The sequence below is a fragment of the Juglans regia genome, chromosome 7 (genome assembly GCF_001411555.2).
Source record: "Juglans regia cultivar Chandler chromosome 7, Walnut 2.0, whole genome shotgun sequence".
In the NCBI taxonomy this organism is placed as follows: Eukaryota; Viridiplantae; Streptophyta; class Magnoliopsida; order Fagales; family Juglandaceae; genus Juglans; species Juglans regia.
Window position 1 is genome coordinate 27,768,307 of NC_049907.1, and position 18,057 is coordinate 27,786,363.

At 38.8% G+C, this 18,057-nt stretch overlaps 1 protein-coding gene across 4 annotated transcripts in view; it reads right to left on the reverse strand.

The window, feature by feature from the left end:
• LOC109020906 (2,3-dimethylmalate lyase-like) overlaps positions 1 to 18,009 on the reverse strand; it is a 29,643-nt gene extending 11,634 nt beyond the window's left edge. For 3 of the 4 annotated variants that reach the window (XM_019003431.2, XM_019003432.2, XM_019003434.2), the window contains exons 1-5: positions 17,568 to 17,993; positions 15,508 to 15,719; positions 14,328 to 14,609; positions 7,977 to 8,099; positions 195 to 345 (exon numbers count right to left, since the gene is read on the reverse strand). In XM_019003431.2, the coding sequence (XP_018858976.1) occupies positions 195 to 345; positions 7,977 to 8,099; positions 14,328 to 14,609; positions 15,508 to 15,719; positions 17,568 to 17,904 (1,105 nt within the window). In that variant the 5' untranslated portion in view covers positions 17,905 to 17,993. Of the gene's footprint in view, positions 1 to 194; positions 346 to 7,976; positions 8,100 to 14,327; positions 14,610 to 15,507; positions 15,720 to 17,567 lie in introns of all 4 variants that reach the window. The other variant, XM_019003430.2, reaches the window with a different exon arrangement.
• Positions 18,010 to 18,057: the final 48 nt, after the last annotated feature.

Genomic DNA, 18,057 nt, shown 5'->3' on the forward strand with positions numbered 1-18,057 from the left:
ATCAACAGTTGCATTCACAAATTACTAATAATCTGCATGAAAAAGAGAGAACAGGGGGGGCTTGGGAAGAAGTACTGTCTAATTTCCAGTTATTAATACATTCAAGGTTAGAGGATTATACTCTATATTAGAAGCCTAGTGAGATCAGAATATGTACGTTGCATAGCCAGTAGGGTGACATATTTTCAGCTCACCTCTCTGCGAAGACAGCTGATTAGTACTGGTAGCATAGCGCTGCTCTTCTTTGTAATAAGTGTTGAAACCTAAGATTTCCTTTATTTCCTCAAAAGAAGGCATGCTTCTCGGAGGAGGAATACGACCTCCTCTAAGGGCAGCCAATGAATCCTGCCATTGAGTCAACAGAGAGGGCAGTCAAAGACTTGAGATATGTGCTAGGTAAAATGCCTAATATTCAAGCAGCAATAGCAATAAGAAAATGTGCAAATGTTAACTATGATCTCATCATTACAACTTTTCCAAATTTCCACACAAAATATAATAAACAATTCAATTTTTTCAAATCCCAAAACAATAATAATATTAAAAAATAATATTCTAACAATATTTTATTCAACTTTTAACTTTCATCTCATCTCAACTCACTATCCAAACCGCACCTAAATCTCCAATCAGTAAAACATCTCAGAAACTAATAAAATCTTAAGTTTCTTGAGTAATATAATACCCATAATAACATTCCAATGACAAATTGTAATCATGTCCTAGTAGTGCAAGATATTCCCAACACAAATTTCTAACTAAAAGATAAATCAATTATAAAAACAAAACAGCTGGTTCTCGAACTCCCATCTTAACATAAAAACGGTATTTGCTTTTGTGCTTCTTCATATTCTTGAACTCCTGTCCGATGGTTGCACTGATTGAAGATAAATGAAGACTGCAGTAGTGCAGTACCAAATTTTCTCAAATAATGATATTCCTACAATCTATTTTACTATGCCTAATTTGTATTAACAAAATTGCTTTTACTTATAAAAAGTTTACAACCTATTTTACAACCAACCATTGTGCTGATGCCACATAATAAAAAATACTGAAGATTTTATTATTTAAAATTCAAATTTTACATAACTACCCTCCATTTACTCAATTTTCTTACCTTTGAATATTTTAAACTAGTGAAGTGATTCAGCGAAGAAGACTAAGCAACAGTGCTTTAAAAAAAAAACAAATTGTTGAAAGTCTTTCACAAATGAACATGACCTGCAGTTTTTTTTTTTTAACATTCTATCGAGACTATACTTGGATTCATATAGTAAGTTGACATGGATGTATTGACAAGTGCCAGTCTTTTCTTTTATGCTGAGGAACTTGGAGACCGTGCAGACACAACATGTCTTTTACCCAATTAAACTCCGGACCCATGTAACACGCCCACATTATATGAATTAGATAAATCATTGGCTTTTCATCTATGAGACGTGGTCCTAGAAATTGTTTGTATCCAAGGTTCAAATCTTAGACCAGGAGGGAGCATACCCCCAAGACCAAGGTCCTTACCATTTGAGTCAAACCCTAGGGGTTTGACAAGTGCTAGTCTTTGAAGCAATATTTCATAAACAATATATCATGATTATAACTACTCCAATAAATCTTGATGTGTCCCACTTTGGTAAGTGTAACCATGCACCTCAGGATAATATATGGGTAAATAAAACTTTTTGCTGTATCAGTTACCCCATAACTTCACGAAGTTTTGGTGCCAATTCTCCCACCACCATAAAAAATGGCATAAATGAAAATACCTTTTCTGACAAGTTAGAAAATTCATTGATCCACATAAATAGGCATAGCCCAAGTACACAGGTAGTATTCAAGAGAGAAACACCTAATTACAGTCTATGAGCTAGAAAAAGTAGCATAAAAATCATTAAAGTTAACCCCTCCAATACAATATCCTTGGCCCAAAGTAACAAAGAATGGAAAGTAACTCTCTAATCCACCCCAACGAGCGTTCTCTATTTTCAAAACAACGTTCATTCCGCTCATTCAATATGCACCACATAAGACATAATGGCACCATCTTCCAAAGAGCCACTATTTCATGATTGCTCTAAATTCCACTCCAACAAGCCAAAAGATCCACCACCCTCATCACCTATGCAATATTCAGCCTAACAAAGATCTCATCCCATAAAGCCTTCACCAAATCACAATGGAGAAGAAGATGATCCACCGATTCACCATTGCTTTTACACATAAAGCACCAATCCATAATAAAAATACCACGCTTCCTCAACTTATCGATGGTCAAAATTTTCCGATGAGAGGCCAATCAACTGAAAAAAGCAACCTTTAGAGGCACTTTACTTTTCCAAATGCACTTCCAAGGAAAAACAGTAGATGAATGGGTTGACATAATTTATTTTTTTGTTTTTATTGGCACAGGGTGTTCGAGGAGAACAGTGTCCCGACTAATCTCGGGGGTAAACAGGCCCTCGGCAAGGAGTTTCCCGCATATGAACCTCTAGTAATTCAAGGGGAAAATCCCCCAGTCTGATAGCCCCTAGGAACTATTTGCACCCAAGTGGATTCGAACCTTAGACCCAGAGGGAGCATACCACAAAGACCAAGGTCTTTCCCACTTGAGCCAACCCCTATGGGTTGGTCGACATAATTTGTACAGGGATCTAACTGAGAATTTCTTATTCCCGAGATGAATCCACAGCAATTTATTCTCCCCACCACACTCCAAGTTCAATGCATACAAGGTGCTGTAAAAATCAGAAATGTCCCCCACTTCCCATTAGTGAACAGCTCTAACGAACCTCACATTCCACTGCACCAAGCCATTCGGATTGTCCATGTAATTTGCTACAAAAGCTTCCTTATTCAATGCAATCCTGAAAAGAGAAGGAACAACATCCTTTAAAGCAACATTTCCACACCAAACATCATGCTAGAATCAGACCTTGGTTCCTCAACCCACCACAAATCTGAAATTGCTAATGAGAATGGCTTCTAATGCTCAAGATGCCTTCCCTTTCTTGTGGGGAGGCTTGGGGGATGAGGAATGATACTCAAGATGCCCTCTAATGCTCAAAATGGCATTAGTTGTTTTTTTTATAGGTAATCAATAAGTTTATTCATAGAAATAGGCAAAGTCCAAGTACACAGAGAGTATACATGAGAAGCCCCTGGGTAGAGTTTACAATCGAAAGGAGAAAATCATGGACATTTAGTCCATTACAAACAATGGCCCCTACCCATAAGATCAATGATTTTAAAAAGAAAACTTTTAGCTCATCCATTGTTCTCTCACAATCTTCGAAGCTCCTAGCATTTCATTCCTGCAAGATGCACCAACACATACATATAGGAACCATTCTCTAGATGGTAGCCACTTGTGAGTTACCGTGAAGGCCTTTCCAGCTTGCAAGGAAATCCACCAATCTACGACGCATTACCCATGACAATCCCATTCTCATGAAGAAATCATCTCACATGGTTCTGGCCACCTTGCAATGTAAAAGCAAATGATCTACCAATTCACCATACGGACACTTGTCTCCCTCCTTGAGCCAAAGTGCCCTTGATTTTTGTCTCCAGGAAATCTCCTCCATCAAAGATACTCTTTCAAGTTCAGTTACAACCTGACTTTTGCGAATTCTCTCGGATTTACTTGCCTCCTCCTCACCCTCCAAACCCCATAGCTCTTCTAAGAGAGAACGCTTCTGCTGAAGCACATTGCTAAAAACTTGTTCATTCCGTTGCTTCAGATCATGTTTCAGAGCTTTCAACTTTCTTGCCATTATAAAACTTGGAAAGCCTTGGAAATTGTAAGAAAACCACCATTGTCTGACCCTGTCTACAAAACCATTAGATTTAAGCCACATATTCTCAAATTTAAAATACATTCTACCCCCTTAGATGCACCACAGTCTAAGATGATGAGGAAGTGATTGGAGAATAAACGGTGTAGTCTTCTTTAAACTACATCTAGATAATATATCTGCTAGTCTAGAGTTAACAAGAACCTATCAATCCTCGACCAAGATGGGAGTTCTCAGTTGTTGGACCAAGTAAATGTACCTCTTGTTAATGGAATATCCATAAGCTCCTGTTCTAAAATAAAATCAGAAAACTCCTTCATGGCGGGAGTGATGTGGGGCGCACCAGACCTCTCGCTTGGGTAGCAAGCTACGTTAAAATCACCCCCTATGCAACTGGGTAACTCCCACCAATTGAGAAGTCCTGCCAATTCTTCCCACAATGGTCTTCTCTCCGAATTAATATTTGAGCCATAAACACCAGCAAATGCCCATTGGAAACCGTCTTCTAGGTTCATAAATGAACAAGCCACAGTGAAGTCACCCACACATTCCTCTACCCTTTTCAACACTATTTTATTGAACATAATTAGGACTCCCCCGGATGCTCCTTTAGATGGCATGTATGACCACCCTATATGTTGCCCTCTACATAAACTTCGGACTAGTTTTCTTGTGATAACTTCCAACTTAATCTCCTATAAGCAAACAATGTCCCCATTCCATTGGTGAAGTAAGTTTCTAACTTGGAGCCGCTTATTATGTTCATGGAGCCCCCTTACGTTCCATGATATTATTTTTGGCTTCAGAAAGCAACCATCTTACCCCTCCCCTTGACATGCTCCCGGTTAGCGCTCTTCTCTCCACCATCATCATTCATAGCCCACGTAATGGGTCTTGGCCACCGTGCTGAAGGGATCACTAAAATGACTAAAATGCCCTATAACATTCATTTAAAATTCCAAAATATACCCTAAAATATTCAAGATCACTAAAACCATTTTCAATGAATTTTTCAAAACATATGGAAGTCAATCAAATTTCGTCATCCATGAACATTACATCCTTTTGTACTCATCGCCATTTTGCAAATTGATGAAAAAGATATTGGTACTGTTATTTGAAGTTAAGGACAATCAAAGCAGAGCTCACTTGTAAAGTTAGCAAATTTGAAGATGCTGAGGATGCTTTCACCTTGTCAGTTTGGGGAAAAGCAACTTGGAAACATCCTTTAAAACATGGTTAGAGATATGGAATTGACTCAACTTTTGTAATGTCCAAGACCTTCTGGTAGTCCTCATTAAATTCTTCTTGAAAGCCTAGAAAATAACCCTAAGATCCTAAGGAAGTAGGAGAGAACTCTCTCAAGATTGTTTCTCGTAGCTAATACTGAAAAAATAACAGGCGTCGCCAAACTGGCCTTATTATGTGCAAGTAGAGTTCAGAATCCAACACTAACAAGAAATCATAATTCAAAACGAACCTAACAACTCACTCGAGCAAAATCTGTGTGAAGGTTGAGCTAAGTCTATTCAAGCAATCATTGCAAATTTGCTCAAGCTGGGAATTGTGTGAAGTTTCAGCTTGAGCTTTATTGCAAATTCACTTGAGCTAGAATCCAGAGAAGGTCAAGTGATGTCTCTATTTGGGCCTAAAACTTGATTGAGCATGTCTGGGTCGAGCGAGACTCAATAAATTGCAAATCCCCTTCAAGTTCGAAGGTGAGCCGAGCATTGATCTACATCATCCTTCCCACATTGGAGAGAATTCACCCTCAAATTCACATAATCATTTGACGAATCACACTGAAACGGAACCAAATACTTGGTGTTGGATATGGACGTCTCGATATGGCTTGGAAGCTTCAACTTTCCAAATGTATAGGAACTCCAGATGATGCTTTCACTTTTTTCTTCCTTGTTTTGCAAAAATCTAAAGCTACATCTATACCTTTAGTCTGATAATAAGAAATCATACACAATTACCTCGCTCTTGTAAAAATATTCTTGAATTAAGCACAATGTCACAATGAGTGAGTTGTCACCGCATTTCATCCTGTCATTGCTCTAAGAATTGGCTTAATCTCACAGTAATGCTTCTTGAATTCTGTTGAAGCACAGTCTCTTAGTATATGATCAATTACCAACCCGCTCTTATGATTATGAAGTATCTCATCCTGCTTAATCATGACAATATGAGAAACGCCAAAGTATAAGTATCTTAAGGAGGAAAAGAATCGACCTTTGAGAATGTTCACCTATTTGGATTTTCATCAAACAATGTGGGGCCTTCCAATCAACAATATTGAATTGCACACTGCTTTAAAAAGGATTCTTCTCAACACTTGATACATGTCACGACCTTTATCCGTTTTCTGAGTAACTGTTAGGGAACTTACTTCTACTCTATGAGATGTTCTTCATTGGTTATTCATTATAGGTTGGTGACAAATCCCAAACCAGAAATTCTTCCAAACGTAACCAATTACATACATAGAGGGGAGATTTCACCCACCCCCCCACCCCCCCAAAAAAAAAAAACCTACCAATTGCAATGGCATCTCCAAATTATTTAACTTTGATACTTAATCCGATACCATATTGCCATTTGCACCATCTGGCATGTTTTGACATTAAATTGGATGAAAAGTACATAATGTGACTCAGACCATCCTTTTTCTGGCTTAAAATGAGCAAAGTGCCCTTATCATCCACCATCAGCGGTATAAGGACACATTGGCTTTTTTAGGTCAAGAATTGACACATGCAACTCACGTAATCTACTGTTTGTCCATTTAATGTCAAAATCTTATGAATGGTGTGCAAATTCACATCAAAGTATCAAATTGGGATGCCAAGTATTGAATTGATAGTCTGAAGGCATCATTGAAAATGGGTATTCGTTTGGATGGTGATAAGTATAATTTCTCCATATATTGTGAACAGACCAGAGCTATATTCTCATACGCAATCAGAAGAATCATAGCAAGCATCTTCTTTCCTTACGACCATGATACATCATCTCCAATATGTATTCCTTGTATAAAAAAGCCAAGCCGCTATAAGCTGTTTCGAATTTATTTTGGACAATTTTGTCCCTGCTTTAGTGGGTGTGGATTAATTTGAAATAATTACTTGATGCTTCCCACCTATTTGCCTTGTGAAATAGAGGCTCCTTTTATGGATGCTCCAGGTTGCTACGCTTGCCTTTCTTTTCCATGTGGGACAGATAGTATGTGGGTTTATTCCATGAAATACAAATCTTCATTTCTTTTCCTTTCATGTGGGACATATAACATCCAAAGTCAAAAGTCAAAACTTTATTGTTTGAATATAGCATGCTATTCCACACTAATATTTTTAAAGTTCATTTTTTTAACGACAATACTTACCTAGAATTGATTGCGCTATATAACTGGGTATTGAAATAAAAAACTTAACCAAACTAGCATGTATAATACTCGAGTTCATTATACCGAGATAAGTTCCAAGTAATGAAAAAACCATTCAAATGAGAGTGTGATAATACCTAATCAAAAGATTCGATATACACAAGACCTTTATCTTGTACAGTGGGAAAATCTTTTGAATAATTGAGAAATATATGCCAGTATATTTGATACGCACAAAGCCCATCAATTCTTGGTTCAAATTTTCTAGAACACGTTACCAACTGTCTTGTACAATGTCGTCAACAAAGCAAATGCAGACTAAAGTTCGTGTAATTATATTTGGGACATGAGCACTCTCAGCATATCTTTTCAAGTCAGCATAAACTACTTAATAGTTCATAGAATTACATTAATGTCTAACATAGATAGAGTTACAATCACCTACTTTATTTCCACCAAATTTCCATAATTCCTTAGAAAGTAAGAGCTTACTTTTGATAAGGAACTACATGACAGTAGATTTAATCCTTTATTTGGATGCATTACTTTCTTTATGTGTTGTCTGTGTTTGTGATTTTTTTATCTTTATGCATATATCTTTTCCTCATTCAATATTTCACATTGTAAGGGCAGATTTCTTTCCAGTTAAGTAATCTAAATCACTGCCAAACGGGGAGATCAAGGCACGCGCCTATCTCCCTAGTGATTAGATATACTTTTAACCATTTCATATTTATATAATTCTAGACAATTGAAGATAATTGACAAGGAAGGAAAAAAGGTTAAGAGTAAACCTGCATTGCTTGAATGGATGCCCCAATCAAGGAAAGTGGATAGCTCACAAGTTTATATCCAATATCCTCGAGTTCAAGAGGATTAAGTATTGGTGTTTTGCCCCCTCCTTCAAGCATATTGGCCTAGGCAAGAATCAATGAACTTTATTAGTAACTACAATTTGTTTTCTAATATGACAATGTAAAGCTTCATGACTCTATGTAACCTTGAAGTCCTAGTTAATGACTGAGATCTATTAGGCCACTGATAATAAAAGAAAGCATTAGGACATCACTTAATCATATAGGAATTCATGTGCATGTCTAATGATATCTATGCGTGTCTGTTCATGTGTACACAGCATATGTCTTTAGTGGCTCAACTAAATTGTCTGTATTTAGCAATTAATTTTCTCTGTACTTGTAGGGGAGGGGAAGGAGGTTAGTACAAACAATTCCACTAGTGACATCTCTTCCTCCATTCCATTCAAGAGATTTAGGAACTCAGAGTTACCAAAGGGTTCCTATAACTAGCAGTATAAGTCAGCCAAAACGACTAACTGAGCTACTCTTTGTTGTCAAACAATGGACCAATTCTAATCATAAATACACACACACACACACACTAATGAATCAACAAAAATTCGATAGGAGTTACTGCATACGAGCTGGTTTACAACTAATACAATTAAGAACATGCCATTCTCTAACAATACAAAATTTGAACCATTAAGTCAATATATGGAACCCCTACTTTTGAATCAGTGAAGAAGTTCACCCATATAGAATGAAATGGGCTTTTATTATCCATAAACTAAGTAAAATCTGGACTAGTAGATCATTTAGAATGAAATTAGTTTTAGTATCCAATAACAAAGTACATTCTCGACTAGCAAAAGTTTACACGTAAATGTCACCCAGATAATTGGGCTTGCAAAAAATCAATATGATCATATTGTTCATGTTTATTCATTAGTTGTAGACATCAAGCTAGTTTTAAGATTTCTGCAACATGGGAACACAACATAATAAATTTCAAATGCTAACCAGAATATAGCAGTGAAAGTGCGCTTGTGGTCGCACCATTCTTTTTTCCTTTGATATGTGAAGATCTAATGCACACAAAGGGGGTGAACCCAAGAGCAGAAAAGATATACAAGAGAGGACACCCCTGCCCCCTCCTTTTCTTTAATAAGCAAAAACAATTTTAATAAAAATAAGTGAGTTGTTCGGTACATTCAGTCCTAAAGATTTTTCTTTTTTTTTTTTAATCGGTAAAAGGTGCCATGGTATTCAGTCCTAAAGATTAAGTAAAAGGTGCCAGTGGCTTGTGAAGGTACTTGAGGAGTGCTTAAGCAAGGGGAAGAAGGAGGTTTATTCGGCAACACGGAATGGGTTCTGCAGTATTATTGCACAATGATGTGTTAATAGGAGAGGGAGATTTATTGAAATATCAGAGTATAATCAGGGGGGAGGAGGAATATTATTTGCATTCCTGAGGGTGAGAATGGATGGGGATGAAGGAAGATGAGGGAGATGCTGAGAGAGAAAGGGAAGGATGGCTTGAAAGTGGGTGGGTTGAATGGAGGAGGGTTTCGGAGTCTCGGTACTAGGGCACTGAGAATAAAGATCGGTCGTATAAGGAGGCTTTGTCTGTGAATGTTAACCTGCGTGATGGTGGTGCGAACTTGCGCGATGGCGGTGCGAACCTGTGTGATGGTGGTGCGAGAGTTGCAGGTAGAGGACAAGGGCCATGGCATCGGGAAGGAAGGTTGAATCAAAGTGGTGTGCCGAGCCATTCTGTGTGTCAGGAGTCGTGGGAAGTCAGAAGGAGATTGATGGAAATGCAGGGGTAGCTGCGTTCTCTGCAGAGGGACGTGGCTGTAATAGTGGAGTTTGCTGCTTCATTTAAGGCAATGGAGGACACGGGGGTCCAAAAAGGGAAATCCAAAGTTATGGATCATGGGCCGGGCAACACTCAGAATAAGGCCCAGCAGAATTTAAAAAAAGGTAAGGGTTGGGCTGTGTGGAGAAAGAAGAGTGGGCCGTCGCGGCCCAAGTTCAATCTTAGCAACCCGCCCGTTAATTCAACTCGGGCTGATGGGGTAGGGCCTTCTTGGCCTATTGGGCAGATCCTCGTTGGGCCTGGGCCTTCTCAGCCCAGGACACATTCCAAACTCGGGTCAGCTCAACCCGTTACGTCGGACAAGAGCCCTAGCCAATTCCCACCCGAGCTGCACAGCCTCGGGTTTGTGCCGGATAGCCAACCGACAGCGTTGGGTCAGCCGACGGTAACACAGACGGCGCCGACGGTTGCAGAGGATGTCGTCGATGAGGTGTCGCCGGCGTTCTATGCGCAACAGGCATTGGTGGGTTTTGAGGCTCGTTTTTCTCCGCCAAACGAGGGACAGAAATCACCGATGAAGGGAGGTGGGGTGTTCCCGACTCCGGTGGACCTATCTGTGAAACACTTTGAGGAGTTTGAGATGGCTGAGGAGGAGAATGATTCGGATGACTTGATGCACTCCGTGGAGGATGAACTTTTCATCCCTGAGGCTTGCGGTTTGGAGGAGCTTTCGGTGGGGGGTGGTTTTCAGGATAACAAAGTGGGGAATCCAATCCCATTGAACTATTATTTTCCAGATCAAGTCTCAGATTGGGTTATACACAAAGCAAAGGAAATTCAAAATGTGGTAGGGATTGTTTGTGATGGGTATGAGGAGCAATTCATAACTTTGTTAATTGCCATGAAAGCTGGACATCGCCAAAATAAGAAAGGGAATTCGAAGAAAAGCCGGGAATTGAAAAGATTGATGTGATCGATGAATTCGGAACGTAGTTCTAGTAGGAATAGGGCAAAAGGGAAGGGGCTGTCTGTTTCCCAATGAAGCCCAAGATTGTTTCTTGGAATGTTCGGGGTCTCAACGTGGTAGAGAAACGTCTTCGGATTAGGCATTTAATTCGTGAGTGGAAAGCGGACATTGTGTGCCTACAGGAGACAAAACTGAAAATGATCAGTAGGAAAATTGTGCGGAGTTTATGGAGCAACATGTATGTAGACTGGGTATACTTGGCCTCTTCAGGGGCATCGGGTGGAATTGTGGTGATGTAGGATAAGAGAGTGGTGGAGAAAGTGGAGGAATATATAGGGAGATATTTGATAGCATGCTCATTTAAATGTGTTTCAGATGGTTTTTTGTGGGCATTTGCAGGCGTGTATGGGCCTAATCAAGATATAGACAGAAGTATGTTGTGGGATGAGCTTGTAGGGGTGCGTAGTTGGTGGGAGCTCCCTTGGTGCATTGGAGGGGATTTCAATGTGGTTCGTTTCCAAAGTGAATGTTCTGGAAGTAGAAGATTGAGACCAGCAAGTTTGGAATTTTCTGAGTGTATTTTTGACTTGAATCTGATCGACCTTCCACTTGTTGGGGTGTAGCAACATGGTCAAATAATCAGTCTTGGTCCCATTTGGATTGTTTCTTAATTTCACATGAGCTAGAAGGTCATTTTCCTGATATCTGGCAAACACGTTTGGAACGCCTAGCTTCAGATAATTGGCCAATTTTGCTTGATTGTGGAGGTATTCGCAGTGGTAAAATGTATTTTAAGTTTGAGAATATGTGGTTGAAGTCTGAAGGTTTTGTGGATAGGGTCAAACAATGGTGGAGTTCGTATCATTTCGAAGGTACTCCCATCTACATTTTTGCAAATAAATTGAAAGCGTTAAAAAGAGACTTAAAGGTGTGGAACTAACAAACTTTCGGCAATGTAGAAGATAATAAAAATACAAAGTGGGAGGAAATACAGGAGTTAGAACGACTACAAGAAGGGAGACCACTTACTAAGGAGGAACAAGCACATAAAACTATGCTAGTTGCAGGTTGCAAATCTTGAGAGAATAATTCTACAAGAAGAGATGTCGTGGCGCCAGAAATCAAGAGCTCTTTGGCTAAAGGAAGGGAATTGGAGCATAAAATTTTTCCATAAGATTGCAAATTCTCATAAAAGAAATAATACCATTGAGATGCTGAAAATTGAGGGGATCGAGTGTAGAGAAGAAGAGGTAATAAAAGATCACGTGGTAAATTTCTTTGGAGAGCTTCTCACTGAATAGGTGGGGTGGAGGCCTACTTTGAATGGATTAGTTTTTTACACTATTGAGTCGGAGGAAGTCACAAGGATGGAAAGGGCTTTCGAAGAGGAAGAGATCTATGATGTAGTAAAGAAAATGACAAAAAATAAGGCTCCCAGCCCTGATGGTTTCTCCATGGGTTTTTACCAAGAATGTTGGGAGGTGATAAATGTGGATCTTATGAAGGTGTTTCAAGAGCTTTTCTCGGTAGGTAAATTTGAGAAAAGTCTCAATACCACTTTCCTTGCTTTAATCCCTAAAAAGGTAGGGGCTTTTGAGATTTCCGATTTTCGGCCTATTAGTCTAGTGAATGGTACATACAAGATCATTGCTAAAGTGCTCGCTAACCGTTTGAGTGAGGTCTTGGGACAGATCGTTACTAAGCCCCAAAATGCCTTTGTGAAGAGTAGACAAATACTTGATGCGGCTCTAATTGCTAACGAGTGTCTGGACAGTAGATTGAAGGCTGGCAGCTTAGGGCTTATGTGTAAGTTAGATATGGAGAAGACATATGATCATGTTAATTGGGATTTTCTTCTATACCTACTGGGTAGGTGTGGATTTGGAGAAAGATGGAGGTCGTGGATCAAATGGTGTATTTCCACGGCAAGATTCTCTGTGTTAATCAACAGCAGTCCAGAGGGTTTCTTCCCGAGCTCTCGTGGCTTGAGACAAGGGGATCCATTATCTACATTCCTTTTTGTTATTGTTATGGAGGCACTAAGCAGGATGATCTCAGCCTTAGTGACTAATGGTTATATTAGTAGTTTTCAGTTTGGATCGCCGAGTAGGGGTATCACTACCATTTCACATTTACTGTTTGCAGAGGATACGCTTATTATGTGCGAAGCCGAGTCAGATCATTTGAGGGCTGTGAAGGCATTGTTGCTTTGTTTTGAAGTAGTGTCTAGTTTAAAAGTGAACTATGATAAATCTGAGTTGGTGCCTATTAGAGAAGATCAAAATTTGAGGGTGTTGGCTGGTACTATGGGTTGTAAGATAGGGTCTCTTCCTATGAGCTACTTGGGATTACCATTGGGTATAGCCTCGAGGGCGCTTTCTATATGGGATACTGTGATTGAAAAAGTAGAGAGAAGATTGGCAAGTTGAAAGAGAATGTATTTGTCAAAAGGGGGCCGGATTACGCTTATTAAAAGTACGCTTTCTAATCTACCCACTTACTTCTTATCCTTATTCCCTATACCGGCAAGTGTGGCGGGTCGTCTTGAGAAACTACAGAGAGACTTTATGTTGGGGGGTCTAGGTGAAGAGTTTAAATTCCATCTAGTCAAGTGGGAAGTTGTGTGTCATCCTATCTCCAATGATGGTTTGGGTATTAGAAATTTGAGGATGTTCAATCGGGCACTACTTGGCAAATGGTTGTGGCGTTATATCAAGGAACCGGCTGCCTTATGGAAGACTGTGATTGAGAACAAATACGGTGGTTTAGAGGGGGGTTGGTGTACTAGAGAAGTTCGAGGGGCCGCTGGAAGGGGGCTATGGAAACACATTAGAAGATGATGGGTGGTTTTCCATCAACATACAAGATTGCAATTGGGTATAGGTTCAAAGATCAGATTTTGGAAGGATGTTTGGTGTACAAATAGTACTCTACAAGACTTGTTTCCTACACTTTTCGTGATTGCAAATGCTAGAGATGCCATGGTGGCGGAGGTAATGGAAATCGTAGGTAGAAACATCCACTGGAATATCAACTTCAATCGGGCAGCACAAGACTAGGAGATGGGGAGTTTTGTAGATTTTTATAGTCTTTTGTACTCTTGTCGCCCAAATATTCAGCATGCAAATGATTTGTGGTGGAGTCCAACAAGGAAACAAGGAAAGGGGTCTTCACTGTTAGCTCCTTTTACAAGGTAATCACACAAGTTCCTGATATACATTTTCCCTGGAGAAAGCTTTGGCATAATAAGGCTCCTCCCAAAGCTTCGTTCTTTGTGTGGACAGTGTCTTTGGGGAAGATTTTTACTACGGATAATCTGAGAAAAAGAAGCATGGATAATCTAAAAATGTTATTTTTTAGAACCCTTTGTACCTGGGCCATTGCTGTGGACTTTAATGGCATGGATTTTCATGAGTTTTTAGTTTCTAATGCTCCTACATAAATATGGCATATTCTAATTTTGTAATTGACAGTTGATTGGATGAATAAATACTTATTTTACTATCAAAAAAAAAAAAAATTTCAATGCCAACACTGCAATGAGGAAAGTATAATGTACCATTTTTGGAACTAGGGGAGAAATTTCACAGAAAGCCTTCATCTCTTCTTTTGAAGCTAGTGCATCAATAAAAAGAACATCTGCTCCAGCATCAGCAAAGGCCCTACACCTCCAGAGTGATTCGTCCAAAGATACTGCTTGGCGAGAATCGGTTCTTGCCACAATAACAATGTCGGAGCCACTCTCCTTCCGAGCATCAATAGCAGCCTTTATCTTCATTATGGCCTCCTCTCTGGGCACCACTTTTCTGCCTTGTGTATGACCACAAGCTTTTGGAGACACCTTGCAATGAAAGTTTATAAGTAACAAAAATCTTAAAGGGGTAATAATGCAGATTGCATGGTGACTACACAAATTGCCAGTAACAAATGCTACGTAAAAAATTAAGCTGTAAGTTTTAACCCACAGGAAGATAAGCAAACTGCTCCAGATAGGCTCTAAACTTGCAAAAACAGCCCATAGTAATTTACAAAGCAAGGCCACGACAGACTTTCCAAATGATTTCACCTTTCCAATTGAACAATTACTGTGAAAAGCAATAGAATTGAACATCATGCTTTTGGGCCCTTCAAATTCCCAACCACAACAAATCTCATGAAGAAAAACTTCAAGGCCCTCATGAGGGTCTTATCTTATGACCCTCAACAATCTTCAAGAACTTTCATGCCTAACGGGATATAGTATTGAAGCAAGAGTTATAAGACCCCTTTCCTTTATGTGAAAACAAAATTGTTATCCTGCTTGCATGAATATTTTTTTTGCTAAAATTTTTATACTTTAATGAGAGGCTTCAGACAGCACTAGAAATAAGGTTTGTTCACTCAACCCTATTCTCATTTCATAACTATGATTTTTCCAAAAGCCCATGCTTGGCAGCAAACACTTTTAAACAAAAATCTCAGATTATACGACATTTTTATTTTTCCAATCCTATTTTTAAAACCACCCTGATCATCACCTTCCACCAACTCATGCAGATGAACTAGACATAAATGTAAGGAAGTTAAGTAAAATACAATAATAAAATACAATAAAACAAAGCCGCATTAATATCCTAGAAGCAAAAGACCTATCTATTCTGTAATCAAGAAACAACATATAGAAGTTAATATAAATAGAGACTGGGAGAAAGAGTATAACATATCAATTCATGAATATTAAGAAGTACAATAATATGAACCTGATCTTCAAGAATGATCCCCGCAAAACCTGCACTAATATATCCCTTTACTGTTCTCTTGACATTCATTGCATTCCCGTATCCATTATCACCATCCCCAATGACAGGAATCGAAACAGCTTGGGTAATTTGTTGCCCCTGATCTAACATCTCTCCATAGGATATTAAACCCACATCTGGTAATCCCAATCTAGCAGCCGATATTGAAAATCCTAATGGAAGCATAGAATGGCATCAACAAACTAGCTTGTCTCTTCCAAAATAGTTAACAAACCCATTAATGCCACCACAAGTACAGATGAATTCCAAATTACTTCTAAACCTAATTTCTTAAAAAATGATTTTCTGTCCACTTCAAAAGAACATCCAGCAAAAATAAAACTTTCAAAGGAGAAATATAAAATTAAAACAGTTATGTATCCTCTGTTAATTGACTTAATAAAAATGATCCGTGAATGTGTAGGGAATGCTCTAATCTCTTACGTAACACATTAAATTTGAAGATTTTATAGAATTATCTGAATGAAAGGAAAATAGAAGAAGACAGACTCAAATGCTGTAAATCGAGGCACTCTTCTCCCTCATTCAGATGGCATCTGAAGTGGGAGATTCTGTGCTGCTGATGTCAATTTTGGTACACAGATCAAAATCTGTTGGGCAGAAATGTTTCTTTGAATCCAGATTATTTAAGCACACCAAACAATGGCCAAGTTGGTGCATTTAAATTACAGCATGGAGGTCTTACTATCCAAACTATCAGGGATTTACAAACTGAAATCCAAAGTAACCGAAAAACAACCTCTCATTATACTACCCAAAGTGATCAAGATCAGGAATACTCATAACCTCAGTAAAACAAGCCCCCCAAAAAAATGAAATCTTATAAATAAGAACATGATATTCAAGTCACAAAACAAATTTTAGTTTCAAAGTACTTGCTTAATTTTCTTTGCATATTCTCCGTAGTAGATCAAAATAATTATATCAAACATAGAGTCCAAGAAGACCACAATGAACTTTTTTATCGGTAAACAAAATTTTATTGAAGACCACAATGAATTTTAACAAGAGAATTTAACACCCCCAGCAACCACAACCCATGGGCCCAGTACTTCTAATCAAGGTAAATTACTTATTATCATGGGGTTGTCTGCGTATAGGATTGGCATCACACATTCCTTTAAACCAATAAAACAAAATCAATAAAACAATTCAGCTAACCGTTAAACCCAGATGTTAAAAAAATGACAAACAATCCCTGATAAGCCAATATCCAAGCCTTTTCAAAGTAGGGTATCTATCTGTCATTGCGCATTATAAGTGATTAAATTCTTTTGATAGGTAAGAATTTTTTTTATTGATAGGGAAGTGATCAAATAAAAACACACAACCACTGAAGTAAACAAAACCCTTATCTTATTGGACATCAAATGTAATTGTATATAAATGTAATCATATTTAAATGTAATTGAATCAAAATTTAACCTAGAATATTCCCAATCATAATCAACAGAATTCATAACCGATCCAAATATGTAATCATGGAACCCAAATCTTCCACAACTCAGAACACATGAATGAAAAAAGAACACTCAAGCTCCAAATATGTAATCAGTCATGTTAAAGACACAACCATTGATCTAAAAGTCCTAGAACTGTTGGATACTAATTTGATTAAATCATTAACCTTCAGGATCAAAACATTCAACCTCACTTCCAGATTCAACATTCACAACGGCCCACTCTATCAACACTAATCCGATGGTAGCCATTTCCCTTTTGGTGGTTTCACTCATCTATCAGTATTCAATAACTTAACATCATGTCCATTCATAGTACCAAAGCATTTGAATCCAGTTTATAGGTAGCTCCCTCCGTTACTTGAACTCGTGATGTGGTCTCTATTTTGATCAACCATTGATTTAAAAGTCTTAGGATTGTTAGATACTAATTTGATTAACCTTTTTAACCATATCATAACAGTCCTGTGCTGGAATCCCAAACGACATAATTCAATACTCTTGAAAAATAAAATTAAATAAAAAGAGGAAAGCACATGCCACTGCTGAAGCAATATTGAAATCCGGCCTTCTCCACAAGCTTTGCACTGAGAGCATCAAAACAAGCAGGGCCCTGGTGAACACCAGGCAAGTCGAGGATACGTCGAAGCGCCTTTGCCGGAGGCTCGGTTACGTTATGGTCTCTCTCAGGAGCGCGAGCTAGGGCCAAACGGGTGTGGGATTTTTGTTGTATGGGATTGCGGGCGAGAGATATTGACCACTGGATGCGTGAGCCAAAGGTGAAACCCAAAAAAGGAGGTGATGACGTTGAGCGGATAGCGAGGGACGGGATGTGGGGGAAAGAGCCACCGCCGCCAAGTACTAATGCAGGCTCCATGCTCAGTAACTATGTCCGTGCGTATGGCTGTTGTGGTGCGTATCTAAAGACAGACCAGACCCACCTCACAGTCTCACACGGCTTCTTAACTCGTCTTCACTCTTCAGACTGAAAGGATTGCTTTGGCTTTATATTAATTACGGACGATACGAG